At 54.0% G+C, this 25749-nt stretch overlaps 1 protein-coding gene across 3 annotated transcripts; it reads right to left on the bottom strand.

Moving 5' to 3' along the window:
* Positions 1-5043: 5043 nt before the first annotated feature.
* polr3glb (RNA polymerase III subunit GL b) lies at positions 5044-25600 on the bottom strand. Of its 3 annotated transcripts, none has more exons than XM_078534171.1 (7): positions 25327-25600; positions 18054-18183; positions 17517-17585; positions 12748-12804; positions 9705-9778; positions 9444-9554; positions 5044-6389 (listed from the first exon to the last, which is right to left on the bottom strand). In XM_078534171.1, exons 1-7 carry the CDS (start codon positions 25444-25446, stop codon positions 6303-6305), a joined length of 648 nt encoding a protein of 215 aa, XP_078390297.1. In that variant the 5' UTR covers positions 25447-25600; the 3' UTR covers positions 5044-6302. The 3 variants fall into 3 exon arrangements, with proteins under 3 accessions (XP_078390297.1, XP_078390295.1, XP_078390296.1); XM_078534169.1 differs by having other exon boundaries at positions 17513-17585; positions 25327-25565; XM_078534170.1 differs by lacking the exon at positions 18054-18183 and having other exon boundaries at positions 17513-17585; positions 25327-25499.
* Positions 25601-25749: the final 149 nt, after the last annotated feature.

Raw genomic sequence — 25749 nt, 5'->3', positions numbered from 1 at the left:
TGAGTGACTGTCTGGTCTGGGAAGCTGTGTGTGTTATTGTCTGGTCTGGGTAGCAGTGTGATTTACTGTCTGGTCTGGGTAGCAGTGTGAGTTACTGTCTGGTCTGGGTGGCAGTGTGAGTTATTGTCTGGTCTGGGTAGCAGTGTGTGTTATTGTCTGGTCTGGGTAGCAGTGTGTGTTACTGTCTGGTCGGGGTAGCAGTGTGAGTTACTGTCTGGTCTGGGTAGCAGTGTGAGTTATTGTCTGGTCTGGGTAGCAGTGTGTGTTACTGTCTGGTCTGGGTAGCAGTGTGAGTTACTGTCTGTTGTGGGTAGCAGTGTGTGTTACTGTCTGGTCTGGGTAGCAGTGTGAGTTATTGCCTGGTCTGGGTAGCAGTGTGAGTTACTGTCTGGTCTGGGTAGCAGTGAGAGTTACTGTCTGGTGTGGGTAGCAGTGTGTGTTACTGTCTGGTCTGGGTAGCAGTGTGAGTTATTGTCTGGTCTGGGTAGCAGTGAGAGTTACTGTCTGGTCTCGGTAGCAGTGTGATTTATTGTCTGGACTGGGTAGCAGTGTGAGTTACTGTCTGGTCTGGGTAGCAGTGTGAGTTACTGTCTGGTCTGGGTAGCAGTGTGAGTTATTGTCTGGTCTGGGTAGCAGTGTGAGTTATTGTCTGGTCTGGGTAGCAGTGTGTGTTACTGTCTGGTCTGGGTAGCAGTGTGAGTTATTGTCTGGTCTGGGTAGCAGTGTGAGTTATTGTCTGGTCTGGGTAGCTGTGTGTGTTATTGTCTGGTCTGGGTTGCAGTGTGAGTTACTGTCTGGTCTGGGTAGCAGTGTGAGTTACTGTCTGGTCTGGGTAGCAGTGTGAGTTATTGTCTGGTCTGGGTAGCTTTGTGTGTTATTGTCTGGTCTGGGTAGCAGTGTGAGTTACTGTCTGGCCTGGGTAGCTTTGTGTGTTATTGTCTGGTCTGGGTAGCTTTGTGTGTTATTGTCTGGTCTGGGTAGCAGTGTGAGTTACTGTCTGGCCTGGGCAGCAGTGAGTTATTGTCTGGTCTGGGTAGCAGTGTGTGTTATTGTCTGGTCTGGGTAGCAGTGTGAGTTACTGTCTGGTCTGGGTAGCAGTGTGAGTTACTGTCTGGTCTGGGTAGCAGTGTGAGCTATTGTCTGGTCTGGGTAGCAGTGTGAGACATTGTCTGGTCTGGGTAGCAGTGTGTGTTATTGTCTGGTCTGGGTAGCAGTGTGTGTTATTGTCTGGTCTTGGTAGCAGTGTGAGTTACTGTCTGGTCTGGGTAGCAGTGTGAGTTATTGTCTGGTCTGGGTAGCTGTGTGAGTTACTGTCTGGTCTGGGTAGCAGTGTGTGTTATTGTCTGGTCTGGGAAGCAGTGTGAGTTATTGTCTGGTCTGGGTAGCAGTGTGAGTTATTGTCTGGTCTGGGTAGCAGTGTGAGTTATTGTCTGGTCTGGGTAGCAGTGTGAGTGACTGTCTGGTCTGGGAAGCTGTGTGTGTTATTGTCTGGTCTGGGTAGCAGTGTGATTTACTGTCTGGTCTGGGTAGCAGTGTGAGTTACTGTCTGGTCTGGGTGGCAGTGTGAGTTATTGTCTGGTCTGGGTAGCAGTGTGTGTTATTGTCTGGTCTGGGTAGCAGTGTGTGTTACTGTCTGGTCGGGGTAGCAGTGTGAGTTACTGTCTGGTCTGGGTAGCAGTGTGAGTTATTGTCTGGTCTGGGTAGCAGTGTGTGTTACTGTCTGGTCTGGGTAGCAGTGTGAGTTACTGTCTGTTGTGGGTAGCAGTGTGTGTTACTGTCTGGTCTGGGTAGCAGTGTGAGTTATTGCCTGGTCTGGGTAGCAGTGTGAGTTACTGTCTGGTCTGGGTAGCAGTGAGAGTTACTGTCTGGTGTGGGTAGCAGTGTGTGTTACTGTCTGGTCTGGGTAGCAGTGTGAGTTATTGTCTGGTCTGGGTAGCAGTGAGAGTTACTGTCTGGTCTCGGTAGCAGTGTGATTTATTGTCTGGACTGGGTAGCAGTGTGAGTTACTGTCTGGTCTGGGTAGCAGTGTGAGTTACTGTCTGGTCTGGGTAGCAGTGTGAGTTATTGTCTGGTCTGGGTAGCAGTGTGAGTTATTGTCTGGTCTGGGTAGCAGTGTGTGTTACTGTCTGGTCTGGGTAGCAGTGTGAGTTATTGTCTGGTCTGGGTAGCAGTGTGAGTTATTGTCTGGTCTGGGTAGCTGTGTGTGTTATTGTCTGGTCTGGGTTGCAGTGTGAGTTACTGTCTGGTCTGGGTAGCAGTGTGAGTTACTGTCTGGTCTGGGTAGCAGTGAGTTATTGTCTGGTCTGGGTAGCAGTGTGAGTTATTGTCTGGTCTGGGTAGCTTTGTGTGTTATTGTCTGGTCTGGGTAGCAGTGTGAGTTACTGTCTGGCCTGGGTAGCTTTGTGTGTTATTGTCTGGTCTGGGTAGCTTTGTGTGTTATTGTCTGGTCTGGGTAGCAGTGTGAGTTACTGTCTGGCCTGGGCAGCAGTGAGTTATTGTCTGGTCTGGGTAGCAGTGTGTGTTATTGTCTGGTCTGGGTAGCAGTGTGAGTTACTGTCTGGTCTGGGTAGCAGTGTGAGTTACTGTCTGGTCTGGGTAGCAGTGTGAGCTATTGTCTGGTCTGGGTAGCAGTGTGAGACATTGTCTGGTCTGGGTAGCAGTGTGTGTTATTGTCTGGTCTGGGTAGCAGTGTGTGTTATTGTCTGGTCTTGGTAGCAGTGTGAGTTACTGTCTGGTCTGGGAAGCAGTGTGAGTTATTGTCTGGTCTGGGTAGCTGTGTGTGTTATTGTCTGGTCTGGGTAGCAGTGTGAGTTACTGTCTGGTCTGGGTAGCAGTGTGAGTTACTGTCTGGTCTGGGTAGCAGTGTGAGTTATTGTCTGGTCTGGGTAGCAGTGTGAGTTATTGTCTGGTCTGGGTAGCAGTGTGAGTTATTGTCTGGTCTGGGTAGCTGTGTGTGTTATTGTCTGGTCTGGGTAGCAGTGTGAGTTACTGTCTGGTCTGGGTAGCAGTGTGAGTTACTGTCTGGTCTGGGTAGCAGTGTGAGTTATTGTCTGGTCTGGGTAGCAGTGTGAGTTATTGTCTGGTCTGGGTAGCAGTGTGTGTTATTGTCTGGTCTGGGTAGCAGTGTGTGTTATTGTCTGGTCTGGGTAGCAGTGTGTGTTATTTTCTGGTCTGGGTAGCAGTGTGAGTTACTGTCTGTCTGGGTAGCAGTGAGTTATTGTCTGGTCTGTGTAGCAGTGTGTGTTATTGTCTGGTCTGGGTAGCAGTGTGAGTTATTGTCTGGTCTGGGTAGCAGTGTGAGTTACTGTCTGGTCTGGGTAGCAGTGAGTTATTGTCTGGTCTGGGTAGCAGTGTGAGTTATTGTCTGGTCTGGGTAGCAGTGTGAGTTACTGTCTGGCCTGGGTAGCAGTGAGTTATTGTCTGGTCTGGGTAGCAGTGTGTGTTATTGTCTGGTCTGGGTAGCAGTGTGAGTTACTGTCTGGTCTGGGTAGCAGTGTGAGCTATTGTCTGGTCTGGGTAGCAGTGTGAGACATTGTCTGGTCTGGGTAGCAGTGTGTGTTATTGTCTGGTCTGGGTAGCAGTGTGAGTTACTGTCTGGTCTGGATAGCAGTGTGAGCTATTGTCTGGTCTGGGTAGCAGTGTGTGTTATTGTCTGGTCTGGGTAGCAGTGTGAGTTACTGTCTGGTCTGGGTAGCAGTGTCAGCTATTGTCTGGTCTGGGTAGCAGTGTGAGACATTGTCTGGTCTGGGTAGCAGTGTGTGTTACTGTCTGGTCTGGGTAGCAGTGTGAGTTATTGTCTGGTCTGGGTAGCAATGTGTGTTACTGTCTGGTCTGGGTAGCAGTGTGAGTTATTGTCTGGTCTGGGTAGCAGAGTGAGTTATTGTCTGGTCTGGGTCAAGATCTCTGCTGTTTTTTGGAGCTGTTCTTTATTTCCAGTGTTGGAGGGAACCATTTGCCTCTCCATGTTACTCACGTCCCTGTATCAGAGCAGGGACCATTCAGCCTGTGGCCTTGTCCGGAGTTCAGAACTGGCTGCTAGTGCAATGCGTTCTTTATCCGAGAGGGATGGTTCCAGGCGGAGTGGGAGCAGCACTGGAAAAATCTCTTTACCCCACAGGGAGCTATTTGATCATGGAGTGCATCACAAGAGAGAAAATGAGACAGAGACCATCACAATTTATAACAGAAAATTGAAAACAATTGTAGACAGCAGTTATTCCCAAATTCATCCCACTGCCCCGCTCTCTCCCCATAGCCCAGTGTCAATCGCAAACTAATCCCACTGCCCCGCTCTCTGCCCATAGCCCTGTATCAATCCCAGACAAATCCCACTGCCCCACTCTCTCCCCATAGCCCTGTATCAATCCCAAACTAATCCCACTGCCTTGCTCTCTCCCCATAGCCCTGTATCAATCCCAAACTAATCCCACTGCCCTGCTCTCTCCCCATAGCCCTGTATCAATCCCAAACTAATCCCACTGCCCCGCTCTCTCCCCATAGCCCTGTATCAATCCCCAAAGTAATCCCACTGCCCCGTTCTCTTCCCATAGCCCTGTATCAATCCCCAAACTAATCCCACTGCCCCGCTCTCTCCCCATATCCCTGTATCAATCCCAGACTAATCCCACTGCCCCACTCTCTCCCCATAGCCTTGTATCAACCCCCAAACTAATCCCACTGCCCCACTTTCTCCCCATACCCCTGTATCAATCCCCAAACTAATCCCACTGCCCCGCTCTCTCCCCATAGCCCTGTATCAATTCCCAAACTAATCCCACTGCCCCACTCTCTCCCCATAGCCCTGTATCAATCCCAGACTAATCCCACTGCCCCGCTCTCTCCCCATAGCCCTGTATGAATCCCAAACTAATCCCACTGTCCCACTCTCCGCATAGCCCAGAGAAAAGCTCGGTGCTGAGCCCCTGGGTGACCAGAGTTCTGTATGGCGTCCCTGCATGTCCCCGAGCTCCGCGACGGGACCCCCGAGCTCCGCGATCTGAAGAAGCGTCACTCACCACAATCTTGTTTAAAACAATCACAGTATAAAAAAGATCACTTTATTACCAAGAGTGAAAATTATTACAAAAACGGAAATGTCTTTGCACAACACTGAACAATGCTGACCAGGGTCCAGCAAGGGCGTGGCGGCAACACCGGGGTGCAGGGGGCAAAATGCCAACACCGGGGGGGCCTTGGGGAGAGGGGTGGGGGTGGGGAAGGGTGACACTGAGGCCCGGGGAATAAGGCTGCACAGTTGACACACACACACTGGGCAAGAACAATACCCCTCCCTCAGGCAGAGCTTAAACGTCAACGCAGCCTGAACTCTCATTCCAGCGCCCCCCCCAACCCCACGCTACCTTCTCCCCAACACCTCCATCCAAACTCCCTCTCCTTCCCCCACCCCGCAGCCCTGCCCCTCTGCCATCGCCTTCTCCTGCCGGCTGGGTGGAAAGGCCCACTGACTGGGAGCGGGTCTGGGGTGGGGGCGTTGAAGGGCCACTTCCTGCAGTCGAAAGCGAGGGCGGAGGAAAGGCCTCAGGTGAGGAGGGCTCACTCAGCTGAAGCTGGAGTCACCGCTGACTCACATCCTGCCTCTTCCCGATGCGTGCTGAAGCCTATCGGCCCACCAGCGACAGGAAGCCAGCTGAGGGGATGTGAAAGTCACAGCACCCGCTTCTCGATTCAAGGCTTCTATTATTACCAGTCCCTCCTCTCATGTGAACATGCCATCTCACCAGACTGTGGGCAGTGTGACTGTATTCCCGACAACCAGGGCTCAGGGGCCACTGACCAGACGGCACAGGGAGGCAGTCTGGACATTTCGCGATGTGACTGACAAGACCGACCATGTGTACCAGACGAGGTGCTAAAGATCACAGACGCCTCACCCATTCCCTGTCCACTCACCCTCGCCACAAAACTGGACCCTGGCGTTTGAACAGAAGGCTCACGAAGACCGAAACGCACCAGCGTGTGCCGAGAAACTCCGGTGACGAGAGGCCGTCGGTCAACCGAATGCTTGATAAGAAGAAGAAAGAATTGACGGAAGAATTGCCGGTGGCATTCGGCTGGTCCGAGTCCTTGGCAGCTGCTCCAGGCCAAAGTTCACCGGCCCACACGGAGCGACTGAGCAACCGCCAGTCTCGCCTGTGACACAGGGGGATCCAGTCGGGGGTGTGGACCCAGCTGCAGGGGCGCCGGGGGGGGGTGCATCTGGAACGTCTTGCGTCTGCTTCTGTCATGCGGGGGGTGGCACGATGTCAGAGGGTCACTTGGCGCGGCTGCTCTGTTCCCCGCTCTCAGTAGATCGCTTCGTCCATGTTCTCGTCACTGTCGCCCCCAAACTCTTCACCATTGTCAAAGTACGACATGACATAGTCCGTTTCCTGTTTAAAACACAAAAGCTGCAGGTTAAGGGTGAAGCAGCCAAAGAGGGTGGGAGGGGAGGGTGGTCAGAGGGTGTGGGGTGGGTGGGGAGGGGAGGGCGGTCAGAGGGAGTGGGGTGGGAGGGGAGGGTGGTCAGAGGGAGTAAGGTGGGAGGGGAGAGCGGTCAGAGGGAGTGGAGTGGGGTGGGTGGGAGGGGAGGGCGGTCAGAGGGAGTGGAGTGGGGTGGGTGGGAGGGGGGTGGCGGTCAGAGGGTGTGGGGTGGGAGGGGAGGGTGGTCAGAGGGAGCAGGGTGGGAGGGGAGGGCGGTCAGAGGGAGTGGGGTGGGTGGGAGGGGAGGGCGGTCAGAGGGAGTGGGGTGGGTGGGAGGGGAGGGCGGTCAGAGGGAGTGGGTGGGTGGGGAGGGCGGTCAGAGTGGGTGGGTGGGGAGGCCGGTCAGAGGGAGTGGGGTGGGTGGGTGGGGAGGCCGGTCAGAGGGAGTGGGGTGGGTGGGTGGGGAGGCCGGTCAGAGGGAGTGGGTGGGTGGGTGGGTGGGGAGGCCGGTCAGAGGGAGTGGGTGGGTGGGTGGGTGGGGAGGCCGGTCAGAGGGAGTGGGTGGGTGGGGAGGCCGGTCAGAGGGAGTGGGTGGGTGGGTGGGTGGGGAGGCCGTTCAGAGGGAGTGGGTGGGTGGGTGGGTGGGGAGGCCGGTCAGAGGGAGTGGGTGGGTGGGTGGGTGGGGAGGCCGGTCAGAGGGAGTGGGTGGGTGGGGTTCCGCACTGTCCACCTCCAGGCCTGGGGACATTAACAAGTAGGTGGGACATAGATAATTGAGTTGGAAATAGGGGAGGGTTGGTGAGGGGTTGGTGAGGGGTTGGTGAGGGGCTGGTGAGGGGTTGGTGAGGGGCTGGTGAGCGGTTGGTGAGCGGTTGGTGAGGGGTTGGTGAGCGGTTGGTGAGCGGTTGGTGAGCGGTTGGTGAGGGGTTGGTGAGCGGTTGGTGAGCGGTTGGTGAGCGGTTGGTGAGCGGTTGGTGAGGGGTTGGTGAGGGGCTGGTGAGGGGCTGGTGAGGGGTTGGTGAGGGGCTGGTGAGCGGTTGGTGAGCGGTTGGTGAGGGGTTGGTGAGCGGTTGGTGAGCGGTTGGTGAGCGGTTGGTGAGCGGTTGGTGAGCGGTTGGTGAGGGGTTGGTGAGGGCTGGTGAGGGCTGGTGAGGGGCTGGTGAGGGGTTGGTGAGGGGTTGGTGAGGGGTTGGTGAGGGGTTGGTGAGGGCTGGTGAGGGGCTGGTGAGGGGTTGGTGAGGGGCTGGTGAGGGGTTGGTGAGGGGTTGGTGAGGGGTTGGTGAGGGCTGGTGAGGGGCTGGTGAGGGGTTGGTGAGGGGTTGGTGAGGGGTTGGTGAGGGGTTGGTGAGGGGTTGGTGAGGGGTTGGTGAGGGGTTGGTGAGGGGTTGGTGAGGGGTTGGTGAGGGCTGGTGAGGGCTGGTGAGGGGCTGGTGAGGGGTCGGTGAGGGTCGGTGAGGGGTTGGTGAGGGGTTGGCGAGGGGTTGGTGAGGGTTGGTGAGCGGTTGGTGAGGGGTCGGTGAGTGTTGGCGAGGGGTTGGTGAGGGTCGGTGAGGGGTTGGTGAGGGGTTGGCGAGGGGTTGGTGAGGGTTGGTGAGCGGTTGGTGAGGGGTCGGTGAGGGTCGGTGAGGGGCCGGTGAGGGGTCGGTGAGGGGCCGGTGAGGGGTCGGTGAGGGGTCGGTGAGGGTCGGTGAGGGTCGGTGAGGGCTGGATGTCTGATCCTATTGTGACGGAGTTTGATCGGGTGTCGATTAAAGGGTCTCAGAATAATCCAGTCACCAGAATGAGAGCCCACGGTATTGAAGGGACAGTGGCTCTGGGACAGAAAGCGGTGGTGAATGGCTGCTTCTCACAGTGTGGGGGTGGGGGGGGAAGCTGGTCGTGGTGCTCCCCATGGGTCTGTGGGACGACTGCCCCCTTTGATATATACAATGACCTATACAGCGGGCTGGAGATGACATCAAACCAGGAAACGTCGCAGAGATTGGTGAGGATAACAACAGACTTCAGCAGGACAAAGCACAGACTGGTGAAAAAGGCAGATGCAAGACAGAGGTCACTGAACCCAGAGAAATGTGAGACGATACAATCTGATAGGACAAAACATAAACTAAAGAATATCATTTTAAAGCAGATGCAGGAGCGGAGAGGAGACCACATATCTGGAGCTTTGGAAGCGGCAGGACAAGTTGAGAAGTCTGTTAAAAGATACTCACAGGAAACTTGGCAGAGGGAGTACAGAATCAAGAAGTTTACGTTATAAACCTTTATAAATCCCCAGATAGGCCACAGCTGGAGTAGAGTGTCCGATTCCAGGCCCCCGCACTTTAGGATGGAAGTCAAGGCCTCGGAGAGGGTGCGGAGGGAGATTTACCCCGAATGGGACCAGGGATGAGGGGCTTCAGTCCGTGTGGAGAGACCGGGAGAAGCTGGGATTGTTCTCCTCGGAGCGGAGAAGGTTAAAGGGGAGATTGAATTGAGGCGTTCGGAATCAGGAAGGGGGATTTGGACAGAGTAAATAAGGAGAAACTGTTTCCACTGGGCAGGAGGGTCGGTAACCAGAGGGGGACACAGATTGAAGAGAATCGGGGAAAGAACCAGAGGGGGAGATGAGGAGAATTTGTTTTTTATTTACACAGCGAGTTGTTGGGATCTGGAAGGCGCTGCCTGAAAGGGCGGTGGAAGCAGATTCAATAGGAACTTTCAAAAGGCGGGGGAATGGGACAAATACTTGAAGGGGAAACAGTTGCAGGGATATGGGGGGGGAAGTTGGGTGAAGGACTAATAGGATAGATCGTTTAAAGGGTGGACACCAGCGCAGTGGGCCGAATGACCTCCTCCTGTTCTGTATCACTCTGTGATTCTCCTGTGAACCCAGGGTTAGGGGCAGGGTGAGGATGGGGTCGACAGGTCTGGGAATGCCTCTTTGTGCGGGGGGTGCTCTGAGGTACCGCTGTTTCACAGTGCCGCGCAGTCTGGAAAAATCAGACGAAGGAGCCGGCAGTCGGTGAAGCTACGTGACTGACCTCTTCAAACTCCTCCTCGTCATATTCCTCTTCGTTTTCCTTTTCTTCTTCCTCTTTCTCCTGTTCGTCCTCCTCGTCGGAGCTGTGTGCTTCCTCCTTCTTCTCCAAAGTCTAGGAAAAGTTTGCTGCATTTAATAAAAATGGTTGCAATTCATGCCCCACTCCCCCCAGCATCATGGGCAGCACCATGCGGACACACATGAACCCGCCCTCCACTCCCTCTGACAGTGTCAATACACCCTAACTCGAAGCCTACTTTACCTCCAGTTTTTTGATGATTTCTTCCTTCTCCACGCTCGTCCTGGGTTTTATCTTCCGGCCTGCGACTGGAATCTCTGCAACCACAGTACACGGGATAAGAAACATAGAAGCATCGAAACGACCAGCTTATTAAGGGAAAGTTGCACCTGACGAACCGGATTCCGTTTTCTCAACGAGGTAACAGTGAAGCTCGCCTTGGGTAATGCAGTGGATGCTGTTTATATCGACTTTCACAAGGCCTTTGATAAAGTGCCACACAACAGACCTGTTAGCTGGATTGAAGGCCGCAGGTTTCCAGGGGAATGGTAGGGTGGATCTACGATTGTCTCAGGGTCAGAAAGCAGTGGGTATAGTCAATGTCGATGAGTCGATGCGGAGGGATATGTGCAGTGGTGTTGCCAGCACCTGTCTCTATCAATGCCAGATGTGCTTCCTAACCCCAAGCTCCTCTCTCTACGTTCATGCTCATTCTGGCTGCTGCTCAGGCTTGAGTTTATTCTTTCAATCCCTTATTCCCCTCTTGGCCCCTTAAGCCGTCAGCTCCTGTCCTTGTTATATAATCAGACATCCTTTCACGTCTCCCCTCTCACATATTTAGACTCTTCAATCCACACTGCAGGCCACCACTATTCCTCAATCTCTCCTACCACTGTCCAAGGCTCATCTTTCTCACGGCTTCCCTCTGTCTCTCTTGGCACCCTCCAAAAGGCTCACTGAGGCACACGTTGTCCCAATCTCCTCTCTCCCCGACCTTCACACCCAGAGCTCATGCTGGGGCGAATCTGATCAACCTCCTTCCCACCTAACTCACCCCTCCCAGGGTCGACTGTGCCAGCGAGTTAGCTCTCGCTGTCCCTCTCTGCATCTCCCTCCAGAATGCTGTTCACTCCCAAACCAGGCCCGTGTCATCATGGGCTTTTATCGAACTGTATCGAATATACAGCCATTCGGCCCCTCTGCTGGTGTTTCTGCCCCACACGAGCCTCCTCCTGCCCCCTCTTCATCTCACCCCCATTAACATATCCTTCTATTCCTCTCTCCCTCATGTGTTTATCCAGCTTTCCCCCCACTTCAATCCATCTCTGTGTTTCACCTCGACCACACCCTGTGGGAGCAAGTCCCACATTCTCCCCACTCCCCGTGGGAGCGAGTCCCACATTCTCCCCGCTCCCCGTGGGAGCGAGTCCCACATTCTCCCCGCTCCCCGTGGGAGCGAGTCCCACATTCTCCCCGCTCCCCGTGGGAGCGAGTCCCACATTCTCCCCACTCCCCGTGGAAGCGAGTCCCACATTCTCCCCGCTCCCCGTGGGAGCGAGTCCCACATTCTCCCCGCTCCCCGCGGGAGCGAGTCCCACATTCTCCCCACTCCCCGTGGGAGCGAGTCCCACATTCTCCCCCACTCCCCGTGGGAGCGAGTCCCACATTCTCCCCACTCCCCGCGGGAGCGAGTCCCACATTCTCCCCGCTCCCCGTGGGAGCGAGTCCCACATTCTCCCCACTCCCCGTGGGAGCGAGTCCCACATTCTCCCCACTCCCCGTGGGAGCGAGTCCCACATTCTCCCCACTCCCCGTGGGAGCGAGTCCCACATTCTCCCCACTCCCCGTGGAAGCGAGTCCCACATTCTCCCCGCTCTCTGGGTAAAGATGTTTCTCCTGAATTCCCCATTGGATTTATTGGGTTGGCTGCATTGATATCTTGGCCTTAAGAGAAACCTTGCAAAGAGACGATGATACACCTTAGATGAAGCCTCCTCACCTGGATATGTCTTCCACCACTTGTCCTGTCAAGGCCATTGCAGTGTCGTTGTGGCACTTATCATCAAATCACACCTCAGCCTGACCCCTACTTCTCTGGTGCCGAGCCCCTGTTCCTCTGGCATGAACCCACAGTGACCCCTACTCCTCTGGCACCGACCCCGCACTCCTCTGGCACCGACCCCGCACTCCTCTGGCACCGACCCCGCACTCCTCTGGCACCGACCCCGCACTCCTCTGGCACCGACCCCGCACTCCTCTGGCACCGACCCCGCACTCCTCTGGCACCGACCCCGCACTCCTCTGGCACCGACCCCGCACTCCTCTGGCACCGACCCCGCACTCCTCTGGCACCGACCCCGCACTCCTCTGGCACCGACCCCGCACTCCTCTGGCACCGACCCCGCACTCCTCTGGCACCGACCCCGCACTCCTCTGGCACCGACCCCGCACTCCTCTGGCACCGACCCCGCACTCCTCTGGCACCGACCCCATTCTCCTCTGGCACCGACCCCACACTCCTCTGGCACAGACCCCACACTCCTCTGGCACTTTCTCCTCCATTGAGAATCTCACCTTGTTCCACCCTTCCCTCTGTTTCAAAGTGGCTGATCTCTAACACCCAACCAATACTATGCCACATATCACACTGAGATGTCTTCACCGCTTTCCCCATACCAACCACTCTGCCAGCCCCACACAACCCCCGCCACCTGCAGTGAGTGGCTTCTCATCCTCAGTGATTCCAACCTTCAAATAAACTTACACTGCTCTCTTTTTCCAGGTTCACTGGCCTCCTACACATATCGCCTTTACCCCAACACCATTCAAAACCCATAACTCCACCTGCACACATCCCCAACACCTTTACACCCAAAACAAATCTCCATCTAGATACCATCCAGATAGAGGGGGTATCTGAGACTCTCCCCCCACAGTGCTGTGCGAAGGGGGAATCTGTGAGACTCCCCTCCAGTGCTGGGCGAGGGGGTATCTGTGAGATTCCCCCCCAGTGCTGGGCGAGGGGGTATCTGTGAGATTCCCCCCAAGTGCTGGGCGAGGGGGTATCTGTGAGATTCCCCCCAAGTGCTGGGCGAGGGGGTATCTGTGAGATTTTCCCCCCCCCACACCGGTACTGGGCAAGGGGGTATCTGAGACACTGCCCCTGGTGCTGGGTGAGGTAGCATGCACATTGGGGATTAGGCAGGAGGCCTTATCGAAGCCTGGCCGGATGGAGGGTATAAGCATCCCCGCTGTGCCCTGGACCTGCTGGGATCTCCATACTCACTGTCTTTGGCTGGCTTTCGAATTCGGATCTTCAGTTCCCGTGGTAACCGTCGCCAGTCTGAAACGACACAGATGGATTGGCTAGGAGCTGTAGAGGGACAGCCCGAGATTGTGAAAGTCTCTACATCTATGTATGTATATACATTTATAAATATACAAATACCTGTACACAAAGACACAAAAAGCATCCCAAGAATAGTAGAACAGCAGGGGGCGAAAGGGAGGGAAGAATTTAGGACCAGAGAAAAAGTACTGGGAAAACTAATGGGACTAAAGGCTGGACCAGATGGCCTGCATCCTCGGGATTGCAAAGAAGTGACTGCATCGAGCATTGGGTGTTTTCTTTTCCGGCATCTTCCATGTACGGAAGATGATGGACGGACAGCAAACAAATATATTTTCAGGTGGGGCGTCTTCATATGGGGCACATTTGCTAATGGCTGCAAGGGGCAAACCTCGAGAGGTAGGTTCTGCCACAAATACCCCACGTGAGGCCGCGAGTGTTGCTGTGGTTGATGTTTTTGGCACTGGCACCCGTTGCCAAGCCTCTGGAGCTGCCGGTCATCGTGGTGGGGCAGGCCGGGCCACAGGAGAGTCACCATTTTCTTCTGTCGTCCAGTTCACTGGGTGTATTCTTCCAAAATTCCCTAGTTTCTGCAAAAGTCTCAGCGGACTAGAAAAGCACAAGAGAGGAGGGAGACAGAAAGCAGGAAACTAACGGCCAGTCCGTCTAACATCTGTCATTGGGAAAATGCTAGAATTCATGATTAAGGAGGTCACAGCAGGATACTTAGAAAATCATAACACAATCAGGCAGAGTCACCATGGTTTTGTGAAAGGGGAATCGTATTTGACTAATTTATTAAGAGTTCTTTGAGGATGTAACAAGCAGGATAGATAAAGGGGAACCAGTAGATGTAGTGTATTTAGATTTCCAAAAGCACTCCATAATAAGGCATGACATAAAAGGTTACTGCACAAGACAAGAGCTCATGGTGTTTGGGGTGATATTGTAGCAGGGATAGAAGGTTGGCTCGCTGACAGGAAACAGAGAGTCGGGATAAATGACTCATTTTCTGGCTGGCAAACTGTACCTACTGGAGTGCCACAGGAATCAGTGCTGGGGCCTCAACTCTTTATGATCTATATTAATGACTTGGATGATGGAACAGAGAACATTGCAGCCAAATTTGCTGTCAATACAAAGATAGGTAGCCAAGCAAGTTGTGAGGAGGATACAAAGTGTCTGCAATTGGGTATCAATTGGTTAAGTGAGTGGGGAAAAAAACTGTGAGATGGAGTATAATGTGGGAGAAAGCGAAGTTGCCCACTTTGACTGGTAGAATATGATTTAAATGGCGAGAGACTGCAAAATGCTGCAGTACAGAGGGATTTGGGTGTCCTTGTACATGAAACACAAAAGGTTAGCATGTATTTACAGCAAGTAGTTAGGAAGGCAAATGGAATGTTGGCCATTATTGTGAGGGGGCTGGAGTATAAAAGTAGGGAAGTCTTTCTACAACTGTACAGCGCATTGGTGTGACCACACCTGGAGTACTGCGTACAGTTTTGGCCTCCTTACTTAAGGAGAGATTTACAGTAAAATCCTGCCGTTCGTAGGGGTTATGCTCCCGCAAAACCTCGCAAATGGCCAAATCGCAAACAACCAACGTGTTTTTCAATGAGACTCAATTAGATAGATTCCAGCCATTCGAGGGCAACATTGTTTTGGGCAGTTTTGTAAAAATTCATTTTTATGGGATGTGGGCATCACTGGCTGGGCCCAGCATTTATTGCCCATCCCTAACTGCCCCCTTGAGAAGGTGGTGGTGAGCTGCCTTCTTGAACCGCTGCGATCCCTGTGGTGTAGGTACACCCACCGTGCTGTTAGTTCCAGGATTTGGACCCAGCGACAGTGAAGGAATGGCCGACATATTTCCCAGTCAGGATGGTGAGTGACTTCGAGGGGAGCTTCCAGGTGGTGGTGTTCCCCATGTGTCTGCTGCCCTTGTCCTTCTAGATGGTAGAGGTCGTGGGTTTGGGCGGTGCTGTCGAAGGAGCCTTGGTGAGTTGCTGCAGTGCATCTTGTAGATGGTACACACACGGCTGCTACTGTTCGTCGGTGGTGGAGGGAGTGAATGTTTGTGGATGTGGTGCCGATCAAGCGGGGCTGCTTTGTCCTGGACGGTGTCGAGCTTCTTGAGTGTTGTGGGAGCTGCACTCATCCAGGCAAGTGGGGAGTATTCCATCACACTCCTGACTTGTGCCTTGTAGATGGTGGACAGGCTTTGGGGAGTCAGGAGGTGAGTTACTCACCGCAGGATTCCCAGCCTCTGACCTGCTCTTGTAGCCACAGTATTTATATGGCTGGTCCAGTTCAGTTTCTGGTCAATGGTAACCCCCAGGATGTCGACGTGCTTGCTGAACTATGTTGAGGTGTTGCTGGATCGGGGGAGACACTGTCATATTCTCATCCTTGTGCTAAAATACACCTGTGGCTTTGCTCCTCCCTACAGCAGAACAGCAACCCCCTCCCCGCATTCACCCCCTCCCCGCATTCACCCCCCTCCCCCCGCATTCACCCCCCCCCCGCATTCACCCCCCTCCCCCCGCATTCACCCCCACCCCCGCATTCACCCCCCTCCCCGCATTCACCCCTCCCCCGCATTCACCCCCCCTCTCCCCGCATTCACCCCCCTCCCCGCATTCACCCCTCCCCCGCATTCACCCCCCTCTCCCAGCATTCACCCCCCCTCCCCCCTCCCCCCTCATTCACCCCCACCCCCTCGCATTCCCTGAACTCTCTGTTGCTCCAGCTCTGGCCTGGTGCATCCTCTTCGACACCACATCGCCGGCTATGCCGTCGGCCCTCATAGACCCCACACTCTGCAACTCCTTTAAACCTTTGACCCATTTTCTGATCAGCCCTTTACCGCCTGTGGTGGAATTAACCTGTGCTGGAACTGTGACAGGGGTAAGGGGCTTCTGGAGAGTCCTCTGGACAGGGAAAGTGGTTGAATGTGCAGTTTTGGATGTGGGCAGTCTGGCCAGGCCAGCATTTATTGCCCTCGAGAAGGTGGTGGTGAGCTGCCTTCTTGAGCTGCTGCAGTCCATGGGGTGCAGGATTCCGGCCAGTTAAGAGTCAACCCCGTGGCTGTGGGGTCTGGAGTCATGTGTAGGCCAGACCGGGTAAGGAGGGCAGATTTCCCTCCCTAAAGGGGACATTAGTGAACCTGATGGGCTTTTATGTAAATCGACAATGGTTTGCTTCCCAACATGTAGGCCACACAGCAGCTCGTCTTCTCGTCTATGCTCTGATTTTTAAAGGAAAGTGGCAATCGAGACATTTTGTTTGGTCAAGTGATTATTACTCTGGGAGCTGAAGTCCAGGCCGAACAATTCTGAAATCTTCACCAATGTATTGCCCAGAGGCTCCCCCTCCTGTCATATACAGGTACTGCACCACGATATGCTGAGGAGCAGTGTCCAGGCCAAACCATCTTCAGCTGCTTCATCAATGACCTTCCTTCCATCATAAGGTCAGAAGTGGGGATTTTCGCTGATGATTGCACAATGTTCAGCACCATTCGCGACTCCTCAGATACTGAAGCAGCCCATGTCCAAATGCAGCAAGACCTGGACAATATCCAGGCTTGGCCTGACAAGTGGCAAATAACATTCACACCACACAAGTGCCAGGCAGTGACCATCTCCAACAAGAGAGAATCTAACCATCACCCCCTTGACATTCAATGGCATTACCATCACTGAATCCCCCACTATCAACATCCTGGGGGTTACCATTGACCAGAAAATGAACTGGACCAGCCATATAAATACTGTGGCTACAAGAGCAGGTCAGAGGCTGGGAATCCTGTGGTGAGTAACTCACCTCCTGACTCCCCAAAGCCTGTCCACCATCTACAAGGCACAAGTCAGGAGTGTGATGGAATACTCCCCACTTGTCTGGATGAGTGCAGCTCCCACAACACTCAAGAAGCTCGACACCATCCAGGACAAAACAGCCCCGCTTGATTGGCACCACATCCACAAACATTCACTCCCTCCACCACCGACGCACAGTAGCAGCAGTGTGTGTACCATCTACAAGATGCACTGCAGCAACTCACCAAGGCTCCTTCGACAGCACCTTCCAAACCCACGACCTCTACCATCTAGAAGGACAAGGGCAGAAGACACATGGGGAACACCCACCACCTGGAAGTTCCCCTCCAAGCCACTCACCACCCTGACTTGGAAATATATCGGCCGTTCCTTCACTGTCGCTGGGTCCAAATCCTGGAACTCCCTCCCTAACAGCACGGTGGGTGTACCTACACCACAGGGACTGCAGCGGCTCAAGAAGGCGGCTCACCCACCACCTTCTCAAGGGGGCAATTAGGGATGGGCAACAAATGCTGGGCCCAGCCAGCGACGCCCACATCCCGTGAACAACCGAAAAGGGACTTAGTGCAATTCAGGGTACAAACAGCAGAGTTTTGGCTGAGCTGGAGTTATACAGAGGCTAGAAATTAGCAGCAGGCTGGGACAGCTTTGGATCAGTCCCCAGGTGATACGTGGGCAGGGGTAGGTGGTGTGGCAGAGGGATGGAGTTAGCGGCAGAGACTAAAGATAGTGACCCAGCGCAGAAAATAGCTCTGATCATGCAAAAAGCCTCGGTGGCCCTCCTGTAGGTGTTATCTGCGAGGGGGGAGGGAAGAATGGGGCTGCACATGAAACAAACAGGTGACAAACTGTACGCTCACCCACCGGGGTTCCATTCGATGGTGTTGTCGGTTGGCCCCGAGGACTGGTACTTGTCGGAATAACGCTCAATATCTGTGGAAACAAGAGCACGTCAGCACTGCATGACCCGTGTGAGCCCACCCCCCTGCACCCGCGCGCTTGCAGCAGGTCAGACAGTCAGTCTCTCTAACCACTTCGTGTCAAGCTGAGCTGACCCCTCCGACTGCCCCGGGGATGCTCCATTTACCGCGGTGAAACAGGCCACTTGTCAAACAGCCACGTACAGTCAGCACACGGGAGGCTGCCCAGCGAGTGAGACAGGTCACGAAGCGGGGAGAAACGTGGCCAGGCCAGAAGAGGTCTGAAGCCGTGCCCTGCCTGTCGGAGGCTGTGAGGTGACACAAGCAGAGACCAAGGCCCAATGTACATAACAAATTCACCCCCGTCACCCCCGATGTGGGCTAAAATACCCATCCGGGCGATGAGGGGAACCGGGGGCCGGGCGAGGGCAGGAGGGGGGGAACAAGGCCACCTGGAACAGGTATCAAATTGCCGGGGTACCTTTCTTCGGTGCAGCTGGTTTGACGTAATATGGCAGGCTCCTCATGGCTCCTCGCAGCTCCTGCTTTAACGCCAGCATGTATTCAGCCTCCTCACCCACATGCAAGGGGACGGCCTTGAATTCTAAGGACTGAGAGACACACACACACACACACACACACACACACACACACACACGGACAGAGAGAACAGTGAGTGCGCAGCCCGGTTCAGGAGCTCCCTCGGGAAGGGAGCCTTACAAGACACCGGGTGCAGAATATCACAGATAGTCCTTAGTCCCTCTGACCCTCCGTTCAGATCTCCCTCACACTCAGCATCCCAAATCCCTCTGACCCTCCGTACAGATCTCCCTCACTCAGCATCCCAAACTCCCTCTGACCCTCCGTACAGATCTCCCTCACTCAGCATCCCAAACTCCCTCTGACCCTCCGTACAGATCTCCCTCACTCAGCATCCCAAACTCCCTCTGACCCTCCGTACAGATCTCCCTCACTCAGCATCCCAAACTCCCTCTGACCCTCCGTACAGATCTCCCTCACTCAGCATCCCAAACTCCCTCTGACCCTCCGTTCAGATCTCCCTCACACCCAGCATCCCAAATCCCTCAGACCCTCCGTTCAGATCTCCCTCACACCCAGCATCCCAAACTCCCTCTGACCCTCCGTATAGATCTCCCTCACACTCAGCATCCCAAACTCCCTCTGACCCTCCGTACAGATCTCCCTCACTCAGCATCCCAAACTCCCTCTGACCCTCCGTACAGATCTCCCTCACTCAGCATCCCAAACTCCCTCTGACCCTCCGTACAGATCTCCCTCACACTCATCCCAAACTCCCTCTGACCCTCCGTACAGATCTCCCTCACACTCATCCCAAACTCCCTCTGACCCTCCGTACAGATCTCCCTCACACTCATCCCAAACTCCCTCTGACCCTCCGTACAGATCTCCCTCACACCCAGCATCCCAAATCCCTCTGACCCTCCGTACAGATCTCCCTCACACTCAACATCCCAAACTCCCTCTGACCCTCCGTACAGATCTCCCTCACACTCAACATCCCAAACTCCCTCTGACCCTCCGTACAGATCTCCCTCACACTCAGCATCCCAACTCTATGCCACCAAACATCACCCCCACGTCCCTGGTCTCGATGTTAGCTGCGAATCTGTTCTCACACCCTCTCTTTGCTCCTCTTATTTCCTGGCTCTGGTCTCCTCTGCAACATCTGCATTCATGTTCACGGCTGCATTACGAACCTGACATTTATCCCCGAGGCTCCTTTTCCTGTTTCCTTTTAACCTCAACACTTTCTTCAACCAGGAAGCCCCAACTTTGGCTGTCCTTTCTTTGTGCCCTTGTACAATGTGTGGAGCTTGTACCCAAACCAGCTCCTCCTTGGAACTCTCCTATCGCTGCCTGGATATCTTCCTGCCAACAAGTGATTCCAATCCACCCCTTTCAACTCACTGGAAGTAACCCCTCCATCAATGGAACTCTTTTTTCACACTTGATTTAGCCTCATCCTTGCCTGTCACCTTTTCCAAACCGAGTGATGTTGTGTTCCAGAGTGTGGGACCCGCCCGCTCTGGGCTTTGGGAAAGACCCATCCGGATATTTTCTAAACGGGGGGAAGCTGGGAGCTGGGCAGGAGCAGAGAGATTTCGGGATTCGAGTAGAGGAATCACTGGAATAACCATAGCGACTGATGGGACATCGGCCTTTGTCCCGAGGGGGACTGGGATACAAAGGGGGGGGGTGGAAGTGATGTTACTGCTGCACAGAGCTCGATCCCATCGGGAGTAACCGGGTTCAGTTCTGGGCCCCCACACCTCAGGAAGGATATATTGCCCCTTGGAGCTGGGGGAGGAGCGGGGAAGCAGTGCAGGTTCACCAGGACGAGAAGGGTTAATGAGGACAGGTTGCACAGACCAGGCTTGTATTCTCTTCAGGATAGACAATTAAAGAATGATCTAATCAAGGGGGTAGAGTTCCCATTTTGGGTGCAATTAGAACCACAGAAAAGTTACAGCACGGAAAGAGGCCATTCAGCCCAGCCGAAAAATAACTAGCCGCCCATTCTAATCTCACCTTCCAGCACCTGGTCCCGTAGCCCTGCAGGTTACAGCACCCGGCCCCGTAGCCCTGCAGGTTACAGCACCCAGTCCCATAGCCCTGCAGGTTACAGCACCCAGTCCCATAGCCCTGCAGGTTACAGCACCCAGTCCCATAGCCCTGCAGGTTACAGCACCCAGTCCCATAGCCCTGCAGGTTACAGCACCCAGTCCCATAGCCCTGCAGGTTACAGCACCCAGTCCCATAGCCCTGCAGGTTACAGCACCCAGTCCCATAGCCCTGCAGGTTACAGCACCCGGTCCCATAGTCCTGCAGGTTACAGCACCCGGTCCCGTAGCCCTGCAGGTTACAGCACCCGGCCCCGTAGCCCTGCAGGTTACAGCACCCAGTCCCATAGCCCTGCAGGTTACAGCACCCGGTCCCATAGCCCTGCAGGTTACAGCACCCGGTCCCGTAGCCCTGTAGGTTACAGCACCCGGTCCCGTAGCCCTGCAGGTTACAGCACCCGGTCCCGTAGCCCTGCAGGTTACAGCACCCGGTCCCGTAGCCCTGCAGGTTACAGCACCCGGTCCCATAGCCCTGCAGGTTACAGCACCCGGTCCCATAGCCCTGCAGGTTACAGCACCCGGTCCCATAGCCCTGCAGGTTACAGCACCCGGTCCCGTAGCCCTGTAGGTTACAGCACCCGGTCCCGTAGCCCTGCAGGTTACAGCACCCGGTCCCGTAGCCCTGCAGGTTACAGCACTTCAGATGCAGATCCAGGTGCCTTTTAAATGAGTTGAGGGTTTCTGCCTCTGCCACCAAACCAGGTAGCGAATTCCAGACACCCACCACCCTCTGGGTGAAGATGTTTTTCCTCATGTCCCCCTAACCCTTCCACCAATCACTTTAAATCTGTGCCCCCTGATAATTGACCTCTCCACTAGGGGAAACAGGGCAGCCCTGTCTATCTAGGCCTTTCATAATCTTGTCCACCTCAATCAGGTCATCCCCTCAGCCTCCTCTGTTCTAAGGAAAAACAACCCCAGCCTATCCAATCTCTCCTCGTCACTGCGATTTTCTAGCCCTGGTAACATTCTTGTAAATCTCTGCACTCTCTCCAGAGCAATTATGTCCTTCCTGTAATGTGGTGACCAGAACTGGACACAAAATTCCAGCTGTGGCCTAACCAGCGTTTTATACAGTTCCAGCATTTACATCCCTGCTTTTGAATTCAATACCTCATCCAATAAAGGAAAGCATTCCACCTGCTTTCTTTACCTCCTTATCCACGTGTCCTGCCACCTACAGGTACCTGTGGACATGCACTCCAAGGTCTCTCCCTTCCTCTGCGACTCTCAATATCCTCCCGTTTATTGAGTGTTCCCTTGCTTTGTTTGCCCTCCCCAAATGCATTACCTCACACTTTCCCAGATTGAATTCCATTTGCCACTTTTCCACCCGCTCAACCAAACCATAGGTTTCATTCTGGAGTCCACAGCTCCTCTTCACTATCAACTACACGGCCAATCTTTGTGTCAACTGCAAATTTCCCAACCATGCCTCCCACATTTAGGTCCAAATCATTCACATATCCTGCAACATGATGCTAAGTCCTTTATGGTCACTATCTCCAAAATGGCCGCCCACTGCTGCTTCATCCACTTTGCCCAGCTTCATTTCCTAAGACTAAATCTAGGATTGCGCCCCCTCTCGTTGGGCTTGTTACATGCTGGCTAAAAAAAACATTCTCTTTGACTACAATTCAAGAATCTTGTGCCCTCTCTGCCCTTCACACTGTTCATATCCCAGTTGATATTCGGGTAGTTGAAGCCCCCAATTATTATTGCCCTATTATTTTTGCAGTCAGAAATCAGTCTACATATTTGCTCTTCTATCTCCCTCTCACTATTTGGGGGTCTATAGTACACTCTTAGCTGTGTGGCTGCCCCCTTTTTATTTCTGAGCTCAACCCACATGGCCTCATTTGATGCTTCACTTAGTATATCATCCCTCCTCACAGCTGTAATTCATTCTTTAACCAATGATGCCACACCCCCACCTCTTTTTAATCCCCCTCCCTATCCTGCCTGAAAACTCTATATCCAGGGATGTTGAGCTGCCATTTCTGCCTCTCCTTGAGCCAAGTTTCCACTATAGCGATGATATTGTGCAGCCACGTGTCTATCTGTGTCCTCAGCTCATTGACTATGCTCCTTGCATTTACATACACACCTTTTAACACTACCAAATTCCTGCGCTGTACACTTTACAACCTGTGCTTCTTCTGTCTTACAGAGTCACTCACTAATCGTCTGTCTCCCATTCCCTGCTCTGAATTTTCCCTCAGGATCTCATACCCCTGTCAAACTAGTTTAAACCCTCCCCAACAGCACTAGCACACCTCCCCACCCTGGATATTTGTCCCATGGGGTCCTATTCAGGTGTAGACCACCCAGCTTGTACTGATCCCACCTTCCCCAGAACCGGTCCCAGTGCCTCAGGAATCTGATGCCCTCCCTCCTACACCAGGTTTCCAGCCACATGTTTATTCGCTCATTTCTCTTATTTCTATGCTCACCAGCGCTGGAAGTAATCCTGAGATTACTGCTTTGGAGGTCCTGCTTTTCAGTCTCCTTCCTAGCTCCCTAAAGTCTGCTTTCAGGGCCTCATCCCCTTTCCTGCCTAAGTCATTGGTACCAATGCGGACCACCACCTCTGGCTGTTCAGCCTCGCCAAGAAGATTGTCTTGCAGCCGCTCCGTGACATCCTTGACCCTGGCATCAGGGAGGCACCATACCATCCTGGAGTCACGTCTATGGCCACAGAATCACCTATTTGTTCCCCTAACTAAACAAATCCCCTATCACTACCGCCCGCCCTTCCCTCCTGTCCAGCTGAGCCACCCGTGAGGGCCACAAACTTGGAATTGTAAAACTGGGCCCAAAACGTGCTCAGAATGGTCACACGGACGAGAAACGTTAGCTCTGTTTCTCTCTCCACAGATGCTGCCAGACCTGCTGAGTTTTTTTTCCAGCATGTTCTGTGTTTGTTTCAGATTTCCAGCATCCGCAGTATTTTGCTTTCATCCTGATGCTCAAGATGGTGCTGGTTAGGTTAGGCTGGGCTACAAGTGTCGGTGAAAATTCATTTTCACTGTCACAACGTGAAATCTTCCATGAATTAACACAACAGAGACGATAGCAGAGTGGGAAGGTTACAAGAACAGTAATCCAGAGATACAGCTAATGCACCAGAGACACAAGTTCAAATCCCCAACAGAGCAGGAGGGGAAATTTAAATTCAATTAATTAACAGATATGGCAGAAAATGCTATTCTCGTTGATAATGATCCTGAAACAATTGGATAGCTGTGAAGACTGGGAGCCCCTCTGGCCTACATGTGTCTCCCGATCCACAGCAATATGTGCGACTCTTGCCTGCCCATTGAAAACCTGCTGCAGAGAAGTCAAACAGCACTGTGGGTGTGCCTACACCACACGGACTGCAGCGGTTCAAGAAGCACCAGCTTCTCGAGGGGCAATAAATGCTGGCCTAGCCAGATACGCCCACGTTTTTTTAATATTAATTCATGGAATGTGGGCATCACTGGCTAGGTGGGAGGTGGGTGATAGGTGGGTGGTGGGGAAGTTCAGATCAAGGAGGCAAAAACTTAAAATTCGAGCCAGGCTGTTCAGGGGCATTGGGAGGTCAGGTCAGAGAGATGGAGGGGTTAGGGGAGGGGGGGATTCAGGGTCAGGGGGGTGGGGGGGAAGGAGGCAGGGTGGGGGAAGGGGAGTCAGGAGTCTCTAATTGCCCCTTGAGAAGGTGGTGGTGCCATTTCAGAGGGAGTTTTTAAAGAGTATTCGTCGATGTATTTGGATGTGGTAGCAGAGTAGGTTTGTTAATGGGTTAATTATTTTTAATCGACAAACAAAGCAGCATTTTTAATTTGGGTTTTCCAGTTCGGCACCAATGAATATGATTTTAAAACAACTGAAAATAAAAGGAATTACAGTATACTGAATATTTAAGAGTTTCATTGGTGAACAATTGGTCAGTAACTTAGCAAACCAAACATTTTTTGATATGAAGGGAACTTTTAAAACGTGGCACAAGCCTCTGACAATGAGCACAATTGGAAATGACTTCCCTAATCAGTGTAATAAGAAGAAAGAACAGGCAAAATAGGAGCAAGTGTGGGCCATTCAACCCTTCGGGGAGAAGGCGGGAGAATGGAGTTGAGAAACTTATCAGCCATGACTGAATGGCGGAGCAGACTCGATGGGCCGAATGGCCTAATCTCTGCTCCTATGTCTTATGGTCTTAGAGCCTGCTCTGCCATGGAAGATCACAGCTGATCACCTCAGCTCTGCTTTCCCACAATGCCGAAAAATCTCTCGGTATCGGTGTTGAATCTGTTCAATGACTGAGCATCCACGGCTCTCTGGGGTAGAGAATTCCAAAGATTCACAGCCGTCTGAGCGAAGAAATTCCTCCTCGTCTCGGTCCTAAACGGCCGACCCCTTATCGCAGGGACCGTGGGGTTTTGTCCCGGGGGGCCCGGCCAGCTTGGCGGGCTGGGTCGGGCTCAGGAGGATCGGATGTGGAGACGAGGGCGAGCGATCGTGGGGAAACACCAACGTGATGTTTAAGATGATCCCGGTGACGACCCGGCCAATTCGAGCTGGTTCTGCCCCCGATGAGAATTAACATCGACTCAGTCATGAGGGGCTCGAGAAGATTAAAGGAGTCAATAGGGTCGATGGAGAGAAACTATTTCCTCTGGTGTTGGGGGGAGAGAGTCCAGAACAAGGGGGCAGAACCTTAAAGTTCGAGCCAGGCCAGGGGCATTGGGAGGTCAGGGGTCACTGGGGGTCAGAAGCAGGTCAGAGAGGTGGAAAGGTAAGGGGGGGGGAAGGTAAGGTAAGGGGGGGGGAAGCCAGGGGTTGGGGGTCAGGGGTCAGGGGGCGGGAAGGAGCCATGGGTCGGGGTCAGGATCGGGAAGGAGCCTGGGGTTGGGGTCAGAGGGCGGGGTCGGGAGGTCAGGGGGCGGGGAGTAGCCAGGGGTTGGGGTCAGGGGGCGGGGTCGGGGGGTCAGGGGGCGGGAAGGAGCCAGGGGTCAGGGGGTCAGGGGGCGGGGTCGGGGGGTCAGGGGGCGGGAAGGAGCCAGGGGTTGGGGTCAGGGTCGGGGTCAGGGGGCGGGGTCTCTCTCTTACCGGGTAGAGCGGGGCCGGTTGCAGTGTCGGCGGAGGCAGCGTCTCCCCTTTGCCAATTCCTATCGCCTCCACATTCAAACTGATCGGAGCCTGAGGCCGGGCCCGGCCGCTCATCATCATCGGGGACAGTTGTAACCCACAGCGCCTGTCGCACAGAGAGAGCCGGGCCCCCGGCCCCCAGACCCCGAGCCCCTCAGAGAGAGAGGGAGAGACCCCGGCCCGGATTCCCGCCCTTTCACAAACCCGTCCCGCCGCCTCCCGGAGAAAGGTTCCGGCCTCAGAGGCGGAGGATACAGGGGAGGACACGCGGGGGTGGGGCCCAGGGTGATTGACGGCCGGTGGGCGGGGTCCGAGGTGTTTGGTAGGTGGGGCCCAGGGTGATTGACGAGCTGTGGGCGGGGCCCGGGTGATTGACGTGAAGTG

The sequence above is a fragment of the Cetorhinus maximus genome, chromosome 36 (assembly GCF_964194155.1).
Source record: "Cetorhinus maximus chromosome 36, sCetMax3.hap1.1, whole genome shotgun sequence".
Taxonomy (NCBI): domain Eukaryota; kingdom Metazoa; phylum Chordata; class Chondrichthyes; order Lamniformes; family Cetorhinidae; genus Cetorhinus; species Cetorhinus maximus.
This window is presented reverse-complemented; position numbering and strand designations above follow the sequence as displayed.

Coding starts and splice junctions, on each gene's coding strand:
- polr3glb (XM_078534171.1), bottom strand. CDS start 25,446: ATGATGATGAGCGGCCGGGCCCGGCCTCAGGCTCCGATCAGTTTGAAT. Junction 18,184..25,326: donor AACCGGCCCCGCTCTACCCG/GTAAGAGAGAGA, acceptor TGTGTCTCTCAG/TCCTTAGAATTCAAGGCCGT. Junction 9,555..9,704: donor AAATCATCAAAAAACTGGAG/GTAAAGTAGGCT, acceptor AACTTTTCCTAG/ACTTTGGAGAAGAAGGAGGA.